Genomic DNA, 16308 nt, shown 5'->3' on the forward strand with positions numbered 1-16308 from the left:
TTCTTAAGGTACGAGCTCCAGTGCAGATCAAGAGGAGTGAATGGGACAATAATATATATGGTACATATTTACAACTGTAAATAAGCTTTGTTGTGGACTTTAAAACATCAAATTTAGTTTGTTTTTCTATTAAAAAAAGTGATTGAGAGTGAAAACCTTAACTGGGGGAAATCAGTCCCCCCCGTTTCTTTGTTCTCCGTCATTGTGGTATTATTTTAACAGTCTATTTTCTTTGCTGTTCCAGTATCTAAATCAATGTAAGAACACAAGGGCTTGCTAATTTAAAAGATGGCTAGCTATTATTTGCCTGGTTCTTTATGAAATGCAGGCACATTACGGGACATAGGCAGGGCCATTATCAATTATTAAAAAATATATATTTTGGGCGACCAAATCATGTGCTGGTGCCACAAACTGAAAAAGTTGGTAACACCAATACCACCAGTGTAAAAAGTCAGTGTAGAACCCTGCTTTCAGAGAGCAAGGTGGAGCTAATAACACATTGCTCATCCCTTTCAATCCTTTCAGATCTCCACAAAGTGCTTTAGAGATTAGGGTTGTTACTGGACCGGGCCATAGTGTCAGACAGTGTTGTCATCAACGGTTGTCTTACCTGTGGTGTCCTGTGTATTTGGCCCCTTTGATGTGGCCCACGCCCCTGCAGCCCGGGGTGGGACACACTCCCTGGGTCACGGAGCTCTTAAGGTCAGAAGATCCTGCATGTGCTGCATGGGGACGAAAACAAAACCAACAATCACAAGCCTTGCTTCATTTGAGGATAATGCTCAATTGTTTTTGGTGTTTGGTATTTTCTTAGGATCCCCATTAACAGTTGTGAAAGCAGCAGCTACTCTTTATAGGTTCAACACAAAACATGACAACATTAATAAACAAGAACAGCTCAAGGACAGAACGACATACTGACATTTTAAAAAACGGCAGATAGTTTGTGTGTATGTATTGATATTTAGGCTATCTAGGTCCAATAGGGGAGAGGCGTTGTGCCGTGAGGTGTTGCTTTATCTGTTTTTTGAAACCAGGTCTGCTGTTCATTTGAGCAATATGAAATGAGAGTTTGATGCAATAATGGCTCTATATAATACTGTACGTTTTCTTGAATTTGTTCTGGATTTGGGGACTGTGAAAAGACCCCTGGTGGTATGTCTGGTTGGGTAAGTGTGAAAATGTCAGATCTGTGCTTAAGTTGGAATTTAACACATTCATGTTTCTGATATGGAAGAAGAAGTGATGCAGTCAGTCTCTCCTCAACTCTTAGCCAAGAGAGACTGGCAAAGAATCTGTATTAGCCCTCTGATTACAATGAAGAGATGTGCCGCTCTGTTCTGGGCCAGCTGCAGCTCACTAGGTCTTTCTTTGCAGCACTTGACCACATGGCTGGACAATAATCAAGATAAGACAAAACTAGACCCTGCAGGACTTGATTTTTGGAGTGAGGCGTCATAAAAGCAGAACATCTCTTTATTACAGACAGACCTCTCCCCAGCTTTACAACCACTGAATCTATAAGTTTTGACCATGACAGTTTACAATCTAAGGTAACGCCAAGTCATTTAGTCCCCTCAACTTGTTCAACAGCCACACCATTCATTACCAGATTCAGCTGAGGTCTAGAACTTGATTTGCACCAAATACAATGCTCTTAGTTTTAGAGATGTTCAGGACCAGTTTGATTACTGGCCACCCATTCCAAAACAGACTGGAACTCTTTGTTAAGGGTTTCAGTGACATCATTATTATTATATTATCATTATCATCATCATTAGCTGTGGATGCTGACAGGTATATGGTTGAATCATCAGCATAAATGGATACACAGGCTTTGTTTAATGCCAGTTGCCTGTCATTGGTCAAAATAGAAAAGAGGGCCTAGAGCGCTATCCTGCGGTACACCACACTTCACATTTTTGACATTAGAGAAGCTTCCATTAAAGAAAGATAGCTCTGAATCCACGATATGGCAGAAGTTGAAAAGCCATAACACCTACGTTTTATCAACAACAGGTTATGGTCAATAATTTAAAAGGCTGTACTGAAATCTAACAGTACAGCTCCCACAATCTTCTTATTATCAATTTCCTTCAACCAATCATCAGTCATTTGTGTCAGTTCAGTACATGTTGAGTGCCCTTCTCTATAAGCACGCTGAAAGTCCGTTGTCAATTTGTTTACAGAGAAATAGCATTGTATTTGGTAAAACACCATTATATCCAACAGTTTGCTTTGGCTTTAGAGTCAGCAACCATCTTCAGTAGCTTTCCATCTAAGTTGTCAATGCCAGGAGGTTTGTCATTATTGATCAATAACAATAATTCCACCTCTCCCACACAAACTTTACAAAATTCTAACTTAGTGCTTTTTTTCCATCATTAGTTTTTTTATTCATGAATACGATGGCTCACTGTCCGTTGTTGGCATTTCCTGCCTAAGTTTGCCCATTTCGCCAATTAAGTAATCATTAAAATAATTTGCAACATCAAATGGTTTTGTGATGAATAAGCCATCTGATTCAATGAAAGATGGAGTTTAAAATTGTCTTTCTGCCAGTAATTTCATTTAAAAGTAGTCCAAAGTTTTTTTTCCCATAATTCGTTCTATCATTGATCTTGGCTTCATAATACATTTTCATTGTTTGATTTAGCCAATAGGCAAGTAGTAGGTTAACTTGTATCAGCAACTGCAGTCAGTGGTACAGGTATCAGTGGTACATGTAACCCATGCGTGATGAGTAACTAAAACTAGGTTACAATGAATGGAAAAGGCCTTACACAGGGTTAACTGGGGTAGACCAATACATATTTTGTGTGTCAGGGTAGACATATAGCCCTTAAGGCTTTGCTTATGTGGTAGATTTCCAAAATGAAGAGATTAAGACCTCTAGAGCGACATCCAAAATGTACTTTGCCATAATACATCACCCACCAAACTTCTACCACAAACCAAAATAAGATCTATGGTATTCAAGTCAGGTTTATGGCCTGTATTGCTGTTGCCAAGATTAAACAACTTCTTTCTCCTCGACATACTCATGCACAGACACATTTCATTGGTCGTCCCAGACGTGTTAACCCAAAGGGGGAAGTGAAGTGATTTGTTACAGTCTCTGAAGGAGATGAGTCCTCCACTTGGAATAAGATTAGACTTGTGTTTCTTATTTCTAAACTTGTTTTCCGTTGCAGCCATTTTATATTCTACCCCTAAAAACAACGGTAAAACGTCAAGAAGAACTAATCACGGCCAACATTGAAAGAGAAAAACAGATGGCATTCTTTGAAGATCAAGACATTTTCAAGGTCAAGACATTTCATGCACTGTGGCAACCTGTCAATCACAACGAAGGACTACTTGTAAATGGAAAAAAACATTTGTTTTGGGGCTGTATATGAAGATTTAGAGCGCACTACAAATCCCTGTGCCATAGAAAATACTTTGCACCATTCTATCAGCTGTGCTCTAATGTCAGTGAGATTTACCTCTGAAAGGGACAGGGTCAATACATGGGCTATGGAATGATCCTTGAGAAGAATGGAGTCTACTGGTTTGTGTGTAGGTGAGGGTGTTGGGAGGTGGAACGGTTAGTGAAGAGTGCACATTCGCAGATGTGCGCACACACAGAGAAAAACACAAGCTCATGCATGCACTGACGCACACACACACACACACACACACACACACACAAAAAGGGTTGTGAACTCACAGAGGGGGGGTTCCAGGGGGTGACCTGTCCGGGCACACCAGCCCACAGGGTGAAGGTCCGGCAGGTCAGAGTCCACCCAGAAGTCAAACTTCTCGTGCCAGCCATCAAAATGGATCTGATTGATACAGAGAGAGACCCACACACACACACACACACACACACACACAGAGAGCAAGACACAGACACACAAAGACCGAGAGAAAGAGAGAAATTGATACACACAGAGATAGAAACAACCACATTAGTATATCATTGTTCTTCATAAAGTGTGCTGTGATCATGTAGAGTCAAATGAAATTTGTATTGAATAAACTTCAAATATTTAAAGACCGAAGTAAACAAAAATTTTAGAACACCAAGTTTAACGATCATAGAGCTGGTTCAAAATACAGTACCTACTCCTAATAGAGGACTCTTCGAAACTACAATGGAATGCATTGTAGATCTGATTATTTTTATTTATTTATTTAACCTTTATTTGAACAGGGAAGACATATTGTGACATAGGGCTCTTTTACAAATGTGCCCTGTAATAAATAAATATATATATAAAGCTGGGGAAAAAAAAAAATATATATATATATATATATATTTTTTTTTTCCCCCAGCTTTATTTAACCAGGTAGGCAAGTTGAGAACAAGTTCTCATTTACAATTGCGACCTGGCCAAGATAATGCAAAGCAGTTCGACACATACAACAACAGAGTTACACATGGAGTAAAACAAACATACAGTCAATAATACAGTAGAAAAATAATTCTATATACAATGTGAGCAAATGAGGTGAGATAAGGGAGGTAAAGGCAAAAAAAGGCCATGGTGGCAAAGTAAATACAATATAGCAAGTAAAACACTGGAATGGTAGATTTGCAGTGGAAGAATGTGCAAAGTAGAAAGAAATAATTGGGTGCAAAGGAGCAAAATAAATAAATACAGTAGGGGAAGAGGTAGTTGTTTGGGCTAAATTATAATTAGGTTATGTACAGGTGCAGTAATATGTGAGCTGCTCTGACAACTGGTGCTTAAAGCTAGTGAGGGAGATAAGTGTTTCCAGTTTCAGAGATTTTTGTAGTTCGTTCCAGTCATCGGCAGCAGAGAACTGGAAGGAGAGGCGGCCAAAGGAAGAATTGGTTTTGGGGTGAGCAGAGAGATATACCTGCTGGAGCGAGTGCTACAGGTGGGTGCTGCTATGGTGATCAGCAAGCTGAGATAAGGGGGGACTTTACTAGCAGGGTCTTGTAGATGATCTGGGCCCAGTGGGTTTGGCGACGAGTATCAAGCGAGGGCCAGCCAACGAGAGCGTACAGGTCGCAGTGGTGGGTAGTATAAGGGGCTTTGGTGACACAACGGATGGCACTGTGATAGACTGCATCCAATTTATTGAGTAGGGTATTGGAGGCTATTTTGTAAATGACATCGCTGAAGTCGAGGATCGGTAGGATGGTCAGTTTTACAAGGGTATGTTTGGCAGCATGAGTGAAGGATGCTTTGTTGCGAAATAGGAAGCCAATTCTAGATTTAACTTTGGATTGGAAATGTTGGATGTGAGTCTGGAAGGAGAGTTTACAGTCTAACCAGACACCTCGGTATTTGTAGTTGTCCACATATTCTAAGTCAGAACCGTCCAGTGTAGTGATGTTGGACGGGCGGGCAGGTAGCGATTGGTTGAAGAGCATGCATTTCGTTTTAGTTGTATTTAAGAGCAATTGGAGGCCACTGAAGGAGAGTTGTATGGCATTGAAGCTCGTCTGGAGGGTTGTTAACACAGTGTCCAAAGAAGGGCCAGAAGTATACAGAATGGTGTCGTCTGCGTAGAGGTGGATCAGAGACTCACCAGCAGCAAGAGCGACATCATTGATGTATACAGAGAAGAGAGTCGATCCAAGAATTGAACCCTGTGGCACCCCCATAGAGACGGCCAGAAGCTCGGACAACAGGCCCTCCGATTTGACACACTGAACTCTATCAGAGAAGTAGTTGGTGAACCAGGCGAGGCAATCATTTGAGAAACCAAGGCTATCGAGTCTGCCTATGAGGATGTGGTGATTGACAGTGTCGAAAGCCTTGGCCAGGTCAATGAATACGGCTGCACAGTATTGTTTCTTATCAATGGAGGTTATGATATCGTTTAGGACCTTGAGCGTCATTGAGGTGCATTCCTGACCAGCTCTGAAACCAGATTGCATCGCGGAGAAGGTATGGTGGGATTCGAAATGGTCGGTAATCTGTTTATTTACTTGGCTTTCGAAAACCTTAGAAAGGCAGGGGAGGATAGATATAGGTCTGTAGCAGTTTGGGTCAAGAGTGTGTGTCCCCTTTGAAGAGGGGGCTGACCGCAGCTGCTTTCCAATTTTTGGGAATCTTAGACGACATGAAAGACAGGTTGAACAGGCTAGTAATAGGAGTTGCAACAATTTTGACAGATAATTTTAGAAAGAAAGGGTCCAGATTGTCTAGCCGGCTGATTTGTAGGGGTCCAGATTTTGCAGCTCTTTCAGAACATCAGCTGATTGGATTTGGGAGAAGGAGAAATGGGGAAGGCTTGGGCGAGTTGCTGTGGGGGGTGCAGTGCTGTTGACCGGGGTAGGGGTAGCCAGGTGGTAAGCATGGCCAGCCGTAGAAAAATGCTTATTGAAATTATCAATTATAGTGGATTTATCAGTGGTGACAGTGTTTCATATGCTCAGTGCAGTGAGCAGCTGGGAGGAGGTGTTCTTATTCTCCATGGACTTTACAGTGTCCCAGAACTTTTTTGAGTTTGTGTTACAGGAAGCAAATTTCTGCTTGAAAAAGTTAGCTTTTCTAACTGCCTGTGTATTTTGCTTTCTAGCTTCCCTGAAAAGTTGCATATCACGGGGGCTGTTCAATGCTAATGCAGAACGCCATAGGATGTTTTTGTGTTGGTTAAAGGCAGTCAGATCTGGAGAGAACCAAGGGCTATATCTGTTCCTGGTTCTAAATTTATTGAATGGGGCATGCTTATTTAAGATGGTGAGGAAGGCATTTAAAAAACATAACCAGGCATCCTCTACTGACGGGATGAGATCAATATCCTTCCAGGATACCCCGGCCAAGTCGATTAGAAAGGCCTGCTCGCTGAAGTGTTTCAGGGAGTGTTTGACATTGATGAGTGGAGGTCGTTTGACCGCTGACCCATTACGGATGCAGGCAATGATCGCTGAGATCTTGGTTGAAAACAGCAGAGGTGTATTTAGAGGGCAAGTTGGTTAGGATGATATTTATGAGGGTGTCCGTGTTTACGGCTTTGGGGTGGTACCTGGTAGGTTCATTGATAATTTGTGTGAGATTGAGGGCATCAAGCTTAGATTGTAGGATGGCTGGGGTGTTAAGCATGTTCCAGTTTAGGTTGCCTAGCAGCATGAGCTCTGAAGATAGATGGGGGAAAATCAGTTCACATATGGTATCCAGAGCACAGCTGGGGGCAGAGGGTGGTCTATAGCAGGCGTCAACAGATATATATATATATATAATCTCCAACATATGCAAACTATACTAAACAAAAATATTAAATGCAACATGTAAAGTGTTGGTCCCATGTTTCATGAGAGAAAATAAAAAATCCCAGAAATGTTCCATACGCACAAAAATGTATTTCTCTCAAATTTTTGCCACAAATTTGTTTACATCCCTGCCAGTGAGCATTTCTCCTTTGCCAAGATAATCCAGCCACCTGACAGGTGTGACATATCAAGAAGCTAATTAAACAGCATAATCATTACGCAGGTGCACCTTGTGCTGCGGACAATAAAAGGCCACTTTAAAATGTGCAATTTGTCTCAAGTTGAGGGAGCGTGCAATTGGCATGCTGACTGAAGGAATGTCCACCGAAGCTGTTGCCAGAGAATTGAATGTTCTCTAACATAAAACACCTCCAACATCATTTTAGAGAATTACGTCCAGCCGGCCTCACAACCGCAGACCACATGTAAAAAAAGCCAGTCCAGGACCTCCACATTCAGGTTCTTCACCTGCAGGATCCATCTGAGACCAGCCACCCGGACAGCTGATGAAACTGAGGAATATTTAGGTCTGTATTCTGATTGGCTGGGCCTTGCTCCCCAGTTGGTGGGCAGGTCTCCCAAGTGGTTGGGCTTATGTACTCCCATGGCCGCACCTTTGACTGATTTCCTTATACGAAATCATCACAAATCAGCCAGGTACATTTCTCCACAAGTAAGTCCCCAATCAATACTTTACATTGCCAGAACGGCACAAGAACATCCAGATGAAACGTATTTTGTTCCAGCAATACGGTGCAGTAAAACTCAAAGCAGATCTACCTAGGTGGGTGGAGACCCTAGGAACCTGAAGAGTTAACCAATCCTGTGAACAGGTTAGGCAACTCAGGTGCCTATACTTCAAACAGCAAAGTTAGATAAGACTGAAGTTTATGAAGTAGGGCTTTGATTACATCTCCTTATTTCAAGATGCATGAATTATACATCATGCTGCTTAAAGCTAATCAATGAATCTTCCTCATTAGCGGGCAAGAGTTCTCATAGTGCTACTTTCAGTGTAATATTAAAGTTTCCACCAAAATCCTAATTTATACTAACACCACCACCACTTCGACTGATGCCTCTCAAAACTCGCCGTGTTTTTAGATTTGTTTCCAAATCTATTAAAACCATGATGACTTGTCAGCTGACAAGCTGCAGCTCATAACCATGGTTCAGTGGTGCTATAGTACTGACAAGCTGCAGCTCATAACCATAGTTCAGTGGCGCTATAGTACTGACAAGCTGCAGCTCATAACCATGGTTCAGTGGTGCTATAGTACTGACAAGCTGCAGCTCATAACCATGGTTCAGTGGTGCTATAGTACTGACAAGCTGCAGCTCATAACCATGGTTCAGTGGTGCTATAGTACTGACAAGCTGCAGCTCATAACCATGGTTCAGTGGTGCTATAGTACTGACAAGTTGCAGCTCATAACCATGGTTCAGTGGTGCTATAGTACTGACAAGCTGCAGCTCATAACCATGGTTCAGTGGTGCTATAGTACTGACAAGCTGCAGCTCATAACCATGGTTCAGTGGTGCTATAGTACTGACAAGCTGCAGCTCATAACCATGGTTCAGTGGTGCTATAGTACTGACAAGCTGCAGCTCATAACCATGGTTCAGTGACACTATAGTGTTCCACCAGGGAAGTTAGCAGGCTTGACCCCTGTGTGTGTCCCTAGAGTAGCTACACAAATAAATCCTTGTATGTCTAATGTAGCACTAAACACGAATGGATGCCGAGAGGGTTCCGGTGAAGAGGGATGTGACGCGATAGGACAAATATGGTGAGAAATAAGACACTCTGCTCTGTCAATCATCAACTGTATAAACACCCAATACACGCATCAGGCATGTGCGCAAACTCATTGGCATGCAGTACAAACACACACAGGGCATGCGCCATAGGCACATACACTACCAAGTCTCAGTACAAGGCTTGTTAGTGGTTTAATAAGAGCAGCACCACCAAGTGGCTTCTGCAGACTCTCCAGCCTGCTCATTTCACAGAGACAGTCTTGAACAGATGTGGTGTAGGAGCTGCCAGCTCAGCTTCATCTGCCATGTCACTCAGCAGGCCTCCTCACCCTGACTAACACCCCCCAATCCCTTACTGCTTTCCACATGCCCTCTTCTCATCCCCTCCCCTCATCTCACCCCCGCAATCATCCTTTAATTTGGTTCACTATCAATCCTTCCCCTCTCACTACATCATCCTCTCTTACCCCACCTCTTCACCTTCCTCCCCCTCACCTTGACCCTGTAGTCTTCAGTGTCTGAGACGGTGGCCACACGGACCAGCATGGGGTTCCTCCTGTCCACCGTCTCCAGCTTCATGTTCACCGGGAAACTGTGAGGAGCTCTCTGATGGGGAAGAGAAATGAGAAAGTGAGGGTTGCAAGAGAGACATAACGCAGGGGTGGAGATGGAAGACAGGAAAGGGCTGTCAGTCACACTGTACTCAGTTCTCTGAGACAGGAAAGCAGAGCATGCCGAGTGGATGAAAGCAGAGGTGAGGACAGGCCCCGTCAGCCAGAAACTCAGCCAGAGGAGAGGATTTGAGGGTGTGAAACTGTGTGGAGCTGTGCCGATGTCATGCAGGGAAGAGGAAGTTGACAGTGGAGATCTTAAGGGCAGAGAGGAAGTCTGAGTTTGACAGGGGCCGTATCCATAAATCGTCTCAGTCTAAAATTATTTAGTACTGAGAATAGAGACATTTTACACCTACTCTTATATGTAAAAAATAAAAGCTATGCAAGAAACATTTTAGTCATCCGACTAAGTAAACAGATATTTTAGGACACATCAAGAGCTGTCCTAACAACCAGTTAAGAGTTGTGCAAGTGTCTTGATAATAGAAAAAGGCATTGAGTCAGTGGTTCATGCGCCACACGTGTCATGAATGTTTTGATATTACTATATGATCAGTCTATAAATAATCTACACCTACATGCAACAGCATCTATAAATAATCTACACCCACATGCAACAGCATCTATAAATAATCTACACCTACATGCAACAGCATCTATAAATAATCTACACCCACATGCAACAGCATCTATAAATAATCTACACCCACATGTAACAGCATCTATAAATAATCTACACCCACATGCAACAGCATCTATAAATAATCTACACCCACATGCAACAGCATCTATAAATAATCTCTATAAATAATCACACCCACATGCAACAGCATCTATAAATAATCTACACCCACATGCAACAGCATCTATAAATAATCTACACCCACATGCAACAGCATCTATAAATAATCTACACCTACATGCAACAGCATCTATAAATAATCTACACCTACATGCAACAGCATCTATAAATAATCTACACCTACATGCAACAGCATCTATAAATAATCTACACCTACATGCAACAGCATCTATAAATAATCTACACCCACATGCAACAGCATCTATAAATAATCTACACCCACATGCAACAGCATCTATAAATAATCTACACCCACATGCAACAGCATCTATAAATAATCTACACCCACATGCAACAGCATCTATAAATAATCTACACCCACATGCAACAGCATCTATAAATAATCTACACCCACATGCAACAGCATCTATAAATAATCTACACCCACATGCAACAGCATCTATAAATAATCTACACCTACATGCAACAGCATCTATAAATAATCTACACCCACATGCAACAGCATCTATAAATAATCTACACCCACATGCAACAGCATCTATAAATAATCTACACCTGCACATGCAACAGCATCTATAAATAATCTACACCCACATGCAACAGCATCTATAAATAATCTACACCCACATGCAACAGCATCTATAAATAATCTACACCCACATGCAACAGCATCTATAAATAATCTACACCCACATGCAACAGCATCTATAAATAATCTACACCCACATGCAACAGCATCTATAAATAATCTACACCCACATGCAACAGCATCTATAAATAATCTACACCCACATGCAACAGCATCTATAAATAATCTACACCCACATGCAACAGCATCTATAAATAATCTACACCCACATGCAACAGCATCTATAAATAATCTACACCCACATGCAACAGCATCTATAAATAATCTACACCCACATGCAACAGCATCTATAAATAATCTACACCCACATGCAACAGCATCTATAAATAATCTACATGCAACAGCATCTATAAATAATCTACACCCACATGCAACAGCATCTATAAATAATCTACACCCACATGCAACAGCATCTATAAATAATCTACACCCACATGCAACAGCATCTATAAATAATCTACACCCACATGCAACAGCATCTATAAATAATCTACACCTACATGCAACAGCATCTATAAATAATCTACACCTACATGCAACAGCATCTATAAATAATCTACACCCACATGCAACAGCATCTATAAATAATCTACACCCACATGCAACAGCATCTATAAATAATCTACACCCACATGCAACAGCATCTATAAATAATCTACACCCACATGCAACAGCATCTATAAATAATCTACACCCACATGCAACAGTATGTCTGGAGCTTTTGAAAATTATTTCACATGATATGCCTAAATACTTGTAACCACATAGGCTAAAAAAAAAAAATAGTATTTTTAATTGTATTATTTAATTAACCTAAATCATGTTATTCGAAGTTATCCATTTGGAGAGCAATATCATGTTGTTAAAAATGCCTTAATTGGGCATGCCTATAAATTGGTAAATCGAAGCCATCTAGGGCCCACGTTAACTTTGAATGTGTTCAATGAAAGTGGATAGACCTTTCAAATGTTTTATGCAACATTATCGGCAAGTGATTTGATGCCAACTGTGCCAAAGCAATTTAGAGTTGTTAAAACGGGAGCATCAGAATTGTAAAAAAAATAATAATAAATGTATGCATGCCAACATGCCAAGAATTAAGAGTAGGCAAAGTGATCATGTCAGGTGAAAATTATATCAATCGTTTTAACATTGGAACATTTCATGTATAGTTACATAACCAACCACAATGAGGCATCACCAGCTGTGCATGCTTCGGAGAACCACGAAACAAGGTCAATGAGCGGCATCACTATCTTTCCTTTGCGGTACCTCAAAAGGTTGTGATTACCAGCTGAGATAAACTTTTATGAGTTGATTTTTTGAGATGCTTTGTGGATACGGGCCCAGGTCTGGAAAAGTGACAAGCCGATGTCAAACTGAGGAAAACATGACTTGAGTCATTATTGTGAAAAGGAATCTAACCACAACCGTTATTTAACTGCCTTCAATTTCAAATGGTTTGTAGGAGGTTTTTTAGACAATAAAGGATATCATTATGAAACACTAAAGAAGCCGTTAGATTGCAGCAGAGCCTTGGAACAACAATGGTGCCGCGTGACTCGCTCTCTCACACACACACACAAACAGCGCTGTCTGATACAAAGCTAGCCAGCTGTTCTGTGCCTAGCGCTTACTGCTTACCATACAGAAAGCCTGGCTTGGAACTGCCGTGGAACCATTGTCTTCTAAGTACTCCTCCCACAGGAAATGTTCTGGATTGGGGTGTCCTTGAACATAATCCAAAACACAATCCGATTAAAACACGGTGAATCGCGCACGCACATGCATACACAAACCACTTCAAACTGGGACCATAAACGCCATTACAAACTAATTAAAAAGACAAATGAGCTTAAACTTCAAAAATGACACACACACACACACACACACCCCGAGCTGACAAGGTACATATATGCCGTTCTGCCCCTGAACAAGGCAGTTAAACCCACTGTTCCTAGGCCGTCATTGTAAATAAGAATTTGTTCTTAACTGATTTGCCTAGTTAAATAAAAAGGTTTAAAAAACATTTTTTTAAACATATCGCCTGGTTGCGGAGGGAAATTATGTTTAGCTAGCGGAGGTTGAGTTGTGGGAGGCTGCCATTAGTAAGTGATTAGTTCTACTGGCCACTGCCTCGGTAGTTCTTGTTAAATCTGCCAAATACAGGAGAGGAAAACTAGATTCCATTCTAGTAAAACATCAAGAGAAAATGCATTGGTGCATCTCAATAGACTAAAAGTGGCCTCCTGCTAGCAATATGGCAGATGCATCTTGCTACAAGGAATTTATAACACATTAAGACAAAATATGTTCTGTGAATAGAATCAGCTGGAAGTCTGGTAGTAAATCTGTTGGTAAAGAGCCTACAGATGGTTCAATATGAGGTAATGAGCACTTTCACAGATTCTCAGGGCAAGATATAACATAATGAGTAAGTACACCTGTCTCTTCCTTGACTATAGGAATACGTTCCAGAGCTGCGGTTGTTCACCTGATCTAAGAACAACACCTGAGGAATCATACTGTATATGTCAGCAATGCTGAGTCCATATTAAGTTAAAGGATTTGGTTTGAACACATTCCCTTCATATTGATGTTTGATGAAATCAAAAGAGAGTCACAGACAACATTGGTGAAAACTGAAGTGCACAGAAAAAATGTAAACATTCAGGGCAATACCAGATTTTTTTTTTTTTTTTTTTTTTTTGTCCCAGATGCCATCATGTTGGTATTCACAACTTCAGCCCTGGGGGGACTGCACCCGTCAAATGTTTGGACACACCTAGTCATTCAAGGGTTTTTCTTTATTTTTACTATTTTCTACATTGTAGAATAATAGTGAAGACATCACAACTATGAAATAACACATATGGAATCATGTGGTTTCCAAAAAAGGTATTAAACAAATCAGAATATATTTTTGATTCTTCAAAGTAGCCACCTTTTGCCTTGATGACAGCTTTGCACACTCTTGGCATTCTCTTAACCTGCTTCACTTGGAATGCTTTTCCAACCATCTTGAAGGAGTTCCCACATATGCTGAGCACTTGTTGGCTACTTTTCCTTAACTCTCCGGTCCAACTCATCCCAAACCATCTCAATTGGGTTGAGGTCGGGTGATTGTGGAGGCCAGGTCATCTGATGCAGTATTCCATCACTCTCTTTATTGGTCAAATAGCCCTTACACAGGCTGGAGGTGTGTTGGGTCATTGTCCCGTTGAAAAACAAATGACAGTTCTACTAAGCGCAAACCATATGGGATGGCGTATCGCTGCAGAATGCTGTGGTAGGCATGCTGGTGAAGTGTGCCTTGAATTCCAAATAAATCACAGACAGTGTCGCCAGAAAAGCAACCCCACACCATCACACCACCTCCTCCATGCTTCATGGTGGGAACCACACATGCAGAGACCATCCGTTCACCTACTCTGCGTCTTACAAAGACACGGTGGTTGGAACCAAAAATCTCAAATTTGGACTCGTCAGACAGATGATGTCCATTGCTCGTGTTTCTTGGCCCAAGCAAGTATCTTATTGGTGTCCTTCAAGGGAAAGGGGGACACCTAGTCAGTTGTACAACTGAATGCCGTCAACTGAAATGTGTCTTCCACATTTAACCCAACCCCTCTGAATCAGAGAGGTCCGGCGGGCTGCCTTTGAAATCAACATCCACGTCTTCGGCGCCCGGGGAACAGATGGTTAACTGCCTTGATCAGGGGCAGAATGGCAGATTTTTACCTTGTTAGCCTAAACAATTTGAATTTCTAGCTTTAAGTCTTACAACTAGGTTCTAATTCGAAAGTAACTGGTTCTGCAAGTCTACCGCCCTCCCTCCACAAAGAAATGTTTGTTTTATTTAACTAGGAAAGTCAGTTAAGAACAAATTATTATTTACAATGATGGCCTACCGGGGAGCAGTGGGTTCCCTGCCTTGTTCAGGGGCAGAATGACAGATTTTTACCTAGTCAGCTCATGGATTCAATCCAGCAACCTTTCGGGTTACTGGCCCAACGCTCTATCTACTAAGCTACCTGCCACCCCAGGTAACCGAGTTAACTAGTTGTTAACTAGTCTCACTGACTTAATAGCTTCTTTTTTTAACTTCTGAGATGTTTGTCAAAGGTGACTTTAACCTGTCCTGGGGAACCCAAGACTCAGTCGGTTTATAGGATTTGTAATAACCTAAACATCCCTCCGTTGATTACCAAACCCACACAACCAAATCTGAGGGACTCTAATAAAATCAACATTAATTGACCATATCTTTACAAATACGCCAGAGAAATTTGTGGCTAGTGGTGTTTTCTCCCTGGATATTAGTGATCACTTTCTATTGTCTGCATTAGATATGTTTGGACTCCTAAGGCAAAACCATGTTCAAGGAGAAAATGTCAAAGAAATTGTGAACAAGCTTTTTTACCATTGCGATGTTAATGGTATCTCAGATATACCGGATTCTGAAATGGCTCTAAATTCACTTTATTAATGTTTTTAACAACATTGCAGATTAGCATGGCTAAAAGTACTGACTCCGGCTGGGACTGGCAATCCTTTCGAGAATTGAGAAATCTGTGTAAAAACTTGTTTGAAAAGCTACATCTGATTATTATAATAACACTAGCTGACTGTACAGGAAATACATATAAATTCTGGAAAACTGTGAAATAATTAAAGGGTTGCACTTCCTCTACTCTTCCCTTACAAATTAATGTAGAGTCTGGCCCTATTACTGATAACATTGATATCACTAATTAATTTAAAATCAACATTTTATTTCTGCAGGCTGTCTCTTGGAAAGAACTCAAAAACCTACTCACTTTGACAATGTACTGGATGTTGCTGGGGGAATTATACTGAATAATTTTGAAAATGTCCGTCAGGGATTTTCCTTTTGGCAATTCACAGACAATTAAGTCCTTGATATGTTGTTGGCATTAGACATGAAGAAATCTACAGGGGCCCACCATTTGGATCCACGTCAGCTCAAGTGTGCAGCATCCCTCATTGTGGGCCTAATAACCCACATGTTTCATTTAACATATCTACACAACCGTTCAAAGGTTTGGGGTCATTAGGAATGTCCTTGTTTTCCATGAAAACATACATGAAATGAGTTGCAAAATGAATAGGAAATATAGTCAAGACATTGACAAGGTTATAAATAATTATTTTTTAATTGAAATAATAATTGTATCCTTCAAACTTTGCTTTCGTAAAATAA

General features: G+C 41.0%; 1 protein-coding gene across 4 annotated transcripts in view; it reads right to left on the reverse strand.

The window, feature by feature from the left end:
• Positions 1 to 16308, reverse strand: part of LOC112215324 (lethal(3)malignant brain tumor-like protein 4) — a 132166-nt gene that overhangs the window by 73256 nt on the left and 42602 nt on the right. For all 4 annotated transcript variants that reach the window (XM_042298780.1, XM_042298779.1, XM_042298778.1 and 1 more), the window contains exons 11-14: positions 12729 to 12814; positions 9494 to 9604; positions 3716 to 3830; positions 614 to 725 (exon numbers count right to left, since the gene is read on the reverse strand). In XM_042298780.1, coding sequence (XP_042154714.1) covers positions 614 to 725; positions 3716 to 3830; positions 9494 to 9604; positions 12729 to 12814 — 424 coding nt within the window. The remainder of the gene's footprint in view (positions 1 to 613; positions 726 to 3715; positions 3831 to 9493; positions 9605 to 12728; positions 12815 to 16308) is intronic.

This window comes from Oncorhynchus tshawytscha, linkage group LG16 (assembly GCF_018296145.1).
Source record: "Oncorhynchus tshawytscha isolate Ot180627B linkage group LG16, Otsh_v2.0, whole genome shotgun sequence".
Classification (NCBI taxonomy): Eukaryota; Metazoa; Chordata; class Actinopteri; order Salmoniformes; family Salmonidae; genus Oncorhynchus; species Oncorhynchus tshawytscha.